The sequence below is a fragment of the Physeter macrocephalus genome, chromosome 14 (assembly GCF_002837175.3).
Source record: "Physeter macrocephalus isolate SW-GA chromosome 14, ASM283717v5, whole genome shotgun sequence".
Lineage (NCBI taxonomy): Eukaryota > Metazoa > Chordata > Mammalia > Artiodactyla > Physeteridae > Physeter > Physeter macrocephalus.
The window spans coordinates 74,052,353-74,062,543 of NC_041227.1; the positions used below are offsets into that span (position 1 = coordinate 74,052,353).

Genomic DNA, 10,191 nt, shown 5'->3' on the forward strand with positions numbered 1-10,191 from the left:
GCGGCATGTGGGATCTTCCCGGACCGGGGCACGAACCCGCGTCCCCTGCATCGGCAGGCGGACTCTCAACCACTGCGCCACCAGGGAAGCCCTGAAAGTTCCTTTTTTACTTAAAAATAGATCTTGGCTACCAGTTCCATCAGCACCTGTGAGTCTTCCTCATTCTTTCTACCTAGCGTTCCAGGGTTATTTAACCAGCCCCCTTCTGCTATGTGTATTGGCTTGAAGTTCAGTTTGTAAGTGGCCAATCCAGTTTCCCTCATTTCCAGCTTCCTGAGGGACATCCTGCTGCAGCCTCAGAACACAGCACACTCACTCTCTCCTGCCTAAAACTTCAAAGTTCCTGTCCCCCGTTCTCCCTCTTGCTGTTGTCCTATTTCGCTTCTTTTCACGACCGGAACTCTTTACTTTTCCCCAAATAAAAATAGTCTTTCTTTTCAGGTTATAAAAATGGAAACTATTCACTGGCACACAGTGAAATGCTACAGGAAAAGTACAAAGAAAGTGACTATCACCTGTTACTCCCTCCCTTTGGGCGTCAGTGTGTTGGCTAGCATCTTCCCAAGCGCACACGGCCACGGGCATCCTTACGCAAGTGGCATCATTCCACACGTGTGGATTTATCCTCTGCCCCCCCCTTCAATCTCCTCCTCCCATGTGTGGAACACAAAGATTGCTCTTGGAACAGCTGCCTATGCTTCCAGACTGCGTTCCTAACCTCCATGACCTCAGCTCCTGCCTCTCAATGGAAGCCACTGTGTGGTCACCCATGGCCTTCCTGTCCCTAATTCAGAAGTTTGGGACCTTTCTGGACGTCAGCCGATTGACTGAAAGATGAGGGAGCCCAAGACTGGAAGGCAGGAGTCCTGGGTTCTGGGATGGGCTCCCCATCAGGGGACCAGCTGGTTGGGCCTCTCAGAGTGTCTGTCGCCACTGAGCTCCCCCTTCGTGGAACCCTCCCTTTGGTTCTCTGCCATCATGCTCACCTGGTGTCCCCCAGTCCAACCTGTTCCCCAGACACTTCTGCTTCTCATCTGTCCTTCAAAAGTCAGCATTCCTCAGCCCTGGACTGACCTTTGCCCCTCTTCTGCAGCCTTCCCAGGTGATCTCGATTTCCTCGCCTGTGACTCCAAAATCCCCATCTCTAGCCCAGATCTCTCCAGAGCCTCAAACCTGGCTGTTCGACGCCTCCCCCTACCTCACACTCAATGCGTGAGGTTGACTGACTGACCTCCCCACTTTTCTAGCATGCTCTACCTCATGGGAGGACACTCCCATGCACCCAGTCTTCCAGACCGTGTCCTACTTCCTGCCCCTGTGGAACTTCTCCGCCTCAGCCTTCCCCCTGGCCTACCACACTGGTTCTCAAGCTTGAGCCCCTGAGACTTCCCCACAGCTCTAACAGTCTGGGTTTAGAGGTCCTCCCCTCTCTAGAGTCTAGGTTCCAGAACCTTCCCAGCCAGCCTCTCACCATCGTTCTATCCATTTGAGTGTCTACGTGTGTGTGCAGTGGGGTTTTGGACAAACACTCCAGTGTTTCACTGAGGAAAAAGGAAACACTTAAGAAAATATCTTTTGGGTGTTGAAAGGCTTTTCTAATGCTTCAGACCATTTTATCTGCATCCCCGCCTTTCCTGCAGTGAGGCCAGCCATATGGGGGTGCTCAAGTCTGGAGTCAGACACTACCTCGAGAGTAGTGGGGACATGGGTTCGAGCCCTGGTCCGGGAAGATCCCACATGCTGCAGAGCAACTAAGCCCATGCGCCACAACTACTGAGCCTGCGCTCTAGAGCCCGCGAGCCACAACTACTGAGCCCTCGTGCCACAACTACTGAAGCCTGAGCACCTAGAGCCCGTGCTCTGCAACAAGAGAAGCCACTGCAATGAGAAGCCTGCGCACCGCAATGAAGAGTAGCCCCCGCTCGCCGCAACTAGAGAAAGCCCGCGTGCAGCAATGAAGACCCAACGCAGCCAAAAATAAATAAATAAATAAGTTTATTAAAAAAAGAAAAGACCAGCTCTCAGCTGTCAACTATGTGACCTCGGACACATTGCTTAAGCTCTGTGCCTCAGTGTCCTCATCTTTTTATTTTTATTTCATTTATTTATTTTTTTTGGCTGTGCTGCATGGCATGTGGGATCTTAGTTCCCAGACCAGGGCTCGAACCCGGGCCCCCTGCAGTGAAAGCTCGGAGTCTTAACTACTGGACTTCCAGGGAAGTCCTCAGTGTCCTCATCTTTAAAATGGGAGTAATGAGGGAAGAACCTACTAGGTGATTTAGACATGTTGTTAATGATTATGGCTGAGAAAACTGGGGCTCTGAGAGGGGAAGGGAAGTGGTCCCATCCTAATCTGTAGCCATGGCAGGCATCTAGTATAAATCACAGGTAAAACGCTACCCTTCGTTTCTCAATGGAGAGCTGGCTCTGGGCATAATTAGAAGAACCTGACTTTGATGCCTCCCCAGACTCAAAGCCTATGTCCTCTAAGTCAGCTCCGGGTGGTAAGGGGTCCCAGCCTAGGGTACAAGAAACTGGGCCTGCTGCAGTTGTTCCTTCTCTTCCTTCACTAGCTTTTGGTGGGTTACTCCCCCTCTCTCCTCCTCTATAAAATGAAGTGTTTGAACTGAATGTTGGGGGAGGGCTCTTTCCCCATCTCCAGCAATCTGAATCTTCCTCAAATCCCTGATAAAGTATGAGTGACATTAGATTATGTAAGGATATTCAACTAGAGTCCAAGATTCAGAGGACTCTGAATCCCCTGGAACTGTATGCAAAATGTGTGTGTATACACATGTGTGAACACATCTGAGCATTTTTCTGGGAATAGCTTTCTTTAGCTTTCTACAGGAGGTCTATGATCCCAAAAGATTAGTCACCAGTCTGGTTTAGGCCTCATCACCTTCGACCTGGACAACACCCTCCAGACTGGTCTCCCCACTCCTTTCTCTATCCTCCACCTGCCGCCACAAGGGTATCCTTCTAAAATGCAATGCCTACTCTCATTCCCCTGCTTAATCTTCAATTGACTCCAGTGGCCTAAATTTCTTGCATGACATATAGAGTCCATCATAATCTTACCCAGACATTTCCCCATATCCTGCCACTCCCTAATCCATTTTCTCTGTCCTCACCCCATCCATGTACCCTCTGCCTTGGCCACACAGGACATTTCCCTGCTTCCTGAATGCGTCAGGCACTTTCACATCTCTCATCCTTTGCAAGGGATTCCCTGTATTCCATCTGGCAAACCCCTATACAGGCTTCAAAATCCAATTCAGATGTCACCTCCTTTGCGATGTCTTCCTGACCTCCACCCCACGCATTAGGCACCCCCTTCTATGCTCCCACTCCTTTATCACATTTATCCTACTAGATTGTAGGTGTGTGTTTTTTTAATTTGATTTTTTTATTATCTATCTATCTATCATCTACCTATGGCTGCGCTGGGTCTTCGTTGCTGCACGCGGGCTTTCTCTAGTTGCGGTGAGCGGGGGCTACTCTTCATTGTGGTGCGCGGGCTTCTCACTGCGGTGGCTTCTCTTGCTGTGGAGCATGGGCTCTAGGCGTGCGGGCTTCAGTAGTTGTGGCACTCAGGCTCAGTAGCTGTGGCTCCCGGCCTCTGGAGCACAGGCTTAGTAGTTGTAGCGACAGCTTAGTTGCTCCGTGGCATGTGGGATCTTCCTGCACCAGGGCTCGTACCCGTGTCCCCTGCATTGGCAGGCGAATTCTTAACCACTGCGCCATCAGGGGAGTCCTGTAGTTGTGTGTTTAAGTGTCTGTCTCCCCAACTAGACACGAAGCTCTCTTGGGATACATACCCCTAAACAGGTGCACGTCGAGTTCGGCCCCGCCCCACGCTGTTCCGCTGGAACTACGTTTCCCAGAAGGCCCAGCGTCCTGGGCATGCGCACTGGGACGCAAGGAAGCGACGCTGTTTCACTCTTGGCTGTCTTCTTCGTTAGACTGGGAGGCAGAGCCGGAGTCGTGCCCAGGCCCAGCGGGGGCTGCAGCCTGAGCCCGGCGGTGTCCTCCGCCTGCCCCCTCGCCCTCCTCAGCCTCGGTGAGAGGGGCGGACAGGCCACCTGCTCGCGTCGCCAGGGCTGGGGTCCCGGGGACGCTGGGGAGACCGAGCCGATCTGGGACCGGAAGGGGGCGGGCTTAGGAGTGAGGGAAGGTTGGGCCGGGCCGGAGAAGAGCCCCGGCGTGACGGGGGAGGTGGGGGATTGTGGGGACCGGCCTTCGGATAGATGTCCCGGGGGAGGGAGTTGGGGGAATTGGGAGACGCTGGGAGCTTAGGACTGGACCTGGTGGAAGGGTGAACGCCGGTCTGGAAGCCGAAGGGCTAGCAGGGGGAGGGCCGCAGACACAGAGTTTGGTCCGCCTGTGGGAGTGTACCTTTTCCCACAGGACTTGGAGGAGGCGCTGGTGATAATGCCACCGGCTGCCCTAGTTAGCGTTTGGGTTCTGCTGGGGTCTGCCTCCCGGTGGACGGCTCACTGGAGCCAGGGGCTCTACTTTAGGGGAGTTTGCCTCCTTAGTCTAACTCCTAACTCGCCTCATGTAGGGTCTGCCTTCCAGGAAGTGCCTATTTCCTGGGACCCTGGGTCACTTTCGTGGGGAGGGCATAATGTATATGCTGTGAAGAGCATTTAGGAGACGTTTTTTTCCCCCTGAAACTACCCTTTCTCAGCCAGCTGCTGTCCCCCACACTGGTTCCTCTTCCCTAAGTGCCAGTAGCAGTGGAAATAGTTTGTGCAGAGACGCTTGGACCCTTAAGAAACTCAAAATATTTCTGCATGCTCTCCTAGCTCCTCTAGAGTTGTGGTCTTTCGGGTAGCCAAAATCAGGCTTTACTTAAACCATCAGTATGACTATAACTAGGTTTCTTGTTCATTTGCCATGTGACCTTGGCCAAACTTTTTCCCTCTCTGGTGTGTTGATTTCCTGGCTACCTACACTGCAGACTGGCTTACGAAGTCCTTTCAGGCCTTTCTGTGGAAGGGCTTAGTGTGTGTTTGTTTGTTTTGGGGGGTTTTTGTTGTTGTTGTTTTTAGCCATCCCCTTGGTTATTGAGTAAGCAGAGGGAGACTACTGTACCTTCTGCTATGCCCAGGCTGTTGGAAAATAAATCTGGTGGTTTCCAGTCCCCAGCCACAGCACACAGACCAGACATCTGTGTATTCGTTTTCCCTAACTGCTGTTTCTCAATTTAAAACCTGATCATCTTCTTCCTTGTTGGCAAAGGTGCCTTGGAATTTGTGTTGCTGAGTCAGCAAGCCTTTCAGATTTGCCCGGTTTTGGTTGTTTGCATTTTATATCAAGATGGGAACTCAAACAAGTCATTCCTCCTAAGGATCTGGTATCTCCATCAAGAAGGCACAGTTTGTGCCAGCTCTCCAGAGAGAAAAGGTGAGAGCCATGGGACTTTACCTTGCTGCCTTCCCGATCTGGTTTTCAGTAGAGAAAGTGGGCACTGGGGAGGGTGGAATTTGAGGCCCCCAGGATGAACGTGAGCCCTGGGAGTTGATTGTTGATTGCCAGCTGTCTCAGATAAATTCAGGTGGCTTCCTGCCAGCAGCTTCTCCTGTTTAACCAGTCTTAGAAGATGCTTTCCGCCTTCAGACGTGCTTTATGGGTTGAAGGACACGAGTCACGGTTTCTGCATTTGAACTGGAAATTTTAGTTTCTTTTGTTACTTGAACCTTTACTGGGTGCCTCCTTTTTGTCAAGCCCCTTGCTCAGTGCTGGGGGTACAGTGACCAGGCACAAAAGCTCTGTCTTCCAGGAGCTCATTGTTTGGTGGAAAAGATAAACCATAGACAGTGACAAGGTGTTGTCAGTGTGATACATGTTGAGGAGTGGATAATCACAGGGCGGAGCCCACCCCACCCTTGCCCAGGAGGGAACGTCCGTCCAGAAGCCTCCAGAAGATGATAGCTAAGGTTGTGAAGAAGGAGTAGGACCAAGGAAGTAGGGGGCGGAACCTGGCAGAGGAGTCGGTATATGCAAAGTCGTGAAGAAACCTGGCATGTCTGGGTCACTGTAAGCAGCTCATTGTGGCTGAAGCGACGTGTGGATGCGGGGCCGAGAAGCCTGGAAAGGTAGGCAGGGGGCTGAGCGGGGGCTTTTGTGGGTCATGCCAAGGCTCAGGGGAACAGAAGGATTTTAGTAGAATTCCAGGAAGGGCTTTTTTTTTTTTTTTTTTTTTTTTGCCGTGCCACGCGGCATGTGGGATCTTAGTTCCCTGAACAGGGATCGAACCTGAGCCCCCTGCATTGGAAGCTCGGAGTCTTAACCACTGGACCACCAGGGAAGTCCTAGGATGGGCATTTTTTTTTTTTTTTCTTTTTTAAACCCCACATTTGTTTATTTATTTTTGGCTGTGTTGGGTCTTCGTTTCTGTGCGAGGGCTTTCTCTAGTTGTGGCAAGCGGGGGCCACTCTTCATCGCGGTGCGCGGGCCTCTCTCCATCGCGGCTTCTCTTGTTGCAGAGCACAGGTTCCAGACACGCAGGCTCAGTAGTTGTGGCTCACGGGCCTAGCCGCTCCGCGGCATGTGGGATCTTCCCAGAGCAGGGCTCGAACCCGTGTCCCCTGCATTAGCAGGCAGATTCTCAACCACTGCGCCACCAGGGAAGCCCTAGGGTGGGCATTTTATGAGCCATGGCTAGAAATGAGCCAAATGAGCACCCTGGCTAGAAAGCGTGGAATGGATTAGATTATTCTCTTTGTGACTGTTTCCGTACACCACTGCCAGCTTCTGAGTTTGCCCTCCTCTCAGGGGAGTTTGCCCTCTGGCTGCTCCTGGTCTTGTGAAAGAGAGAGAACTATAGACGACAGACAGAATGCCGTGGAAGTTGGTAAGGGGATTTTTCTGTCAAGTGGGCACATCCCAGCATCCCGGAGGTGTTTAAATTGGGCCTTGAAAGTGTGGGTCAGCTGAGGATGGGTGGCCAAGTGGGTGAGATTCCGGGTAAAGTCGAGGCACGGGGTTGGGGAAACTGGCGGTATATGGGGTAGCAGCTCATCACTTACACTCTTTAGGAGGGATCGGGGAGGGGAAGGTGTAGATGGAAGAGGGTACTGAAGAGAGATGCGCTGGCAGCTACTGTCGATAGGAAGGGACCAGACTGTGATGGGCGTTTGGGGTCAGCCCAGGGAACGTGAACATTATCCCTAGAGCTCTAGGGGAGGTGCGGAAGAGAGAGGCTCAGAACTGTGTCGGGAAGCTCAACCTCGCACCTGTCTCTGGGGTGGACGAGGAGAGGCAGGAGTTGGAGAAGCCAGTCGGCAGAGAGTGCTTGTCAAGGTGAGGGGCAGAAAGGTCCCGACCAGATGCTAGCGGTGGGGTCTGAGGAGGCGAGGAGAGGGCAAGGCAGGGCAGCCGCTGGGCTGTGGGGGAGAAGGCGGAGGAGGGCCAGCGCAGAGCCAGGGAATCCGGGAGGAGAGGGGCGTTAGCAAGGAAGGTGAGTTTGGCTTCAGACCTGTGGAAGGTCCTGAAGAGGCCGGCGGGAATGGGGCCACGGGCGAGGGAGGAGCGTCCCTCATTCATCGCACACACGCTTAGGAAGTTGTGTGCCCGGGCTTGTGCTTGGCACTTGGAGTACAGAAAATTAAACAGTTCCTTCTGTGTGTTTGTTTTAATTTTCACCTCAGGTAAACAGAGAAGTAGATTAATACACACTGATCACCGTTCACTCCCGGCTTGCGTTCACTTGTTATCAAGCTTTTTTTTTGTTTTTTTTTTGCGGTACGCGGGCCTCTCACTGTTGTGGCCTCTCCCGTTGCGGAGCACAGGCTCCGGACGCGCAGGCTCAGCGGCCATGGCTCACGGGCCCGGCCGCTCCGCGGCACGTGGGATCTTCCCGGACCGGGGCACGAACCCGCGTCCCCTGCATCGGCAGGCGGACTCTCAACCACCGCGCCACCAGGGAAGCCCCTGAAGTTATTTTTAATGTGTCGTCAGTTCCTGCATTTCAGCCATCCACAACAAAAGCCAGGATCTTGAAACAAAATACACATCCAATCATTTGATCTCTCTTCCCATTCCCATCCTGAGATAACCATTATCCCGTCACTTTCATGTTTATGTAGTTTTATGGTACCTGTGTATTCCTAAGGCACTTAAAAAAATATCGCTACCGTTTGTCCATAGTATTGCATGTCATCTGTTTTCGTTTGTCTTGAATATTGAATAATATTCCATTGTGTGGACAAATCACAGTTTATGTGTCTGATCTTCTGTTGACGGGTACCTGCTCGTTTCCAGTTTTGCTGTCACGAGCGGACTGCTCTGAACATTTCCGTACACGTTTCCTGTTGCACATATGCAAGAGGTTTTCTTGGGGTATGAGCTGAGGGGTGGTATTTTGCTGGGTCATAGGGTGAATAAATGTCCAACTTTTGCAGTTGTTACTAGACTTTTTCTGAAGTGGTTGTACGAGTTTTCACTCCACCAGCAGCAGAATGTAGGCCTTCCACTTGCTCCACACTCTTGCCAACACTTGATATAGGCTGACTTTTTAAAATTTCTGCCAATGGAATGGGTATAAAATGGGATCTTTGGGATCTTGATTTCTGTGTCCCTGAGCCCTGATGTCGAACATCTCTTCATAAGTTTATTGGCATGTGTGTTTCCTGTAAATTATATGTTCACTCTTTTGCAATTTTTCTGCGGGCTTCTTGGCGCTTTAAAAAGAAAATTGACTGGTAGGAGTTCTTTATATATCCTTGATTTTAATCCTTCTTGCTTATTGTGAATATCTTTTTCCAGCTTTTAACTTTCTGCTCTCTTTGAGGCGTGTTTTGTTGAACAACCATTCTCAATTTTAACATAGTGAAATGTATCTTTTCATGTATAGCCAGCGTTCTGTGCCTCGTTTGGAAAATCTTTTCCTGACCATAATCCTTGCCTTTTAGGATTCCGTGCCCTAGTGGAGGGGACGAGTAGATAATTGCGCTCAGACGTCACATGGACATTGGTGGTTAGAAGAGGCCACTTCTCCGTGCAAGGCAGGAGTGGATGTAGGAAAGATTTCACTGGGAAGAGAGTCTGGGAATTAAGAATTGAGTAAGTGGACAGGTGGGATGCGTACTCTTGGTGGGGGGTGAGGGGCATGAAACAGCCTGGCCGGTTCTGGGCTCTCACTGGAGTTGCTGATGGCTGGAGCAGAGGGCTTAAGGGACTCAGGCAGGACATCTGAAGAAAGATCTGGATGCTCTGCGTGCATGGGATTATTAAAGCCATGGGAGCAGATGAGAGGGTCACGGGGGAGGGTGGAGAGAAGAGAGGTAGGCCAGGGCCCAGTTGCCTGATGCAAGGAAAGGTGTGGCTCTGGGAAGCAGGTTGGGCTTCCCTGAGGGTGCCCCTCACCACATGCTGCCTGCCGTGCTGTTGGATGCTGCCTTTCACCCTCAGGTGCTGGGCAAAGACTGACATGTCTACAGAGGGCAGGCATGTCATAGGGGAGGCTGGCCGGAGGCATAAGCACTCTCCCACTTTTCAATAGAGAAACGGGTTCAAAGAAGTATTTCTCAACTATAGGTCAGTGGGACCACAGTGAGGTCAGCAAACCGTGGCTCATGGGCCAAATCCAGCTCATGGGCCAAATCCAGCCCACAGCCTCTTTTTGTTAATAAAGTTTTATTGGGACACAACCACGCCAGTTAGTTTATGTGTGGCCTATGGCTCTTTTCACACTACAGTGGTGGAGTTGTGTAGTTGCAACAGACACCCAGTGTCCTACAAAGCCTAAAATATGTACCTTCCAGCCCGTTATAGGAAAAGTTTGCCGGCTCTGCCCTGGGGAGTTGTGGTAACTGTGGCAACCTTTAGAGTAGTACCAGCCACCACAGTGCTGCAGCTCGCTGTTGCTGGCTGCATAATGAATCTGGGTCAGGCCTGCAAATGTTGCCAGGTTTTCTGGTTTTCAAGAGAAGCTAGAAATCTGGATTTTTTTTTTTTTTTAATGGTGGATAGTCCAGTTTTTAAACATTGGCTCAATTTGTAAAAACTAAAAACTGGGGCTTCCCTGGTGGCGCAGTGGTTGCGCGTCCGCCTGCCGATGCAGGGGAACCGGGTTCGCGCCCCAGTCTGGGAGGATCCCACATGCCGCGGAGCGGCTGGGCCCGTGGGCCATGGCTGCTGGGCCTGCGCGTCCGGAGCCTGTGCTCCGCAACGGGAGAGGCC

At 51.7% G+C, this 10,191-nt stretch overlaps 1 protein-coding gene across 7 annotated transcripts in view; it reads left to right on the top strand.

The window, feature by feature from the left end:
* The first annotated feature begins 3,938 nt into the window (after nucleotides 1-3,938).
* DTX2 (deltex E3 ubiquitin ligase 2) overlaps nucleotides 3,939-10,191 on the top strand; it is a 36,336-nt gene continuing 30,083 nt past the window's right edge. For 2 of the 7 annotated variants that reach the window (XM_007103969.3, XM_007103971.3), the window contains exon 1: nucleotides 3,967-4,063. Coding sequence is in view for 1 of the 7 variants with exons in the window: in XM_055090257.1 (XP_054946232.1) it covers nucleotides 6,080-6,104 (25 nt within the window). In the remaining 6 variants the exon portion in view is untranslated. Of the gene's footprint in view, nucleotides 4,064-5,247; nucleotides 5,413-5,878; nucleotides 6,105-8,921; nucleotides 9,073-10,191 lie in introns of those variants that run through there. The other 5 variants (XM_007103970.3, XM_028498662.2, XM_055090258.1 and 2 more) reach the window with 5 other exon arrangements.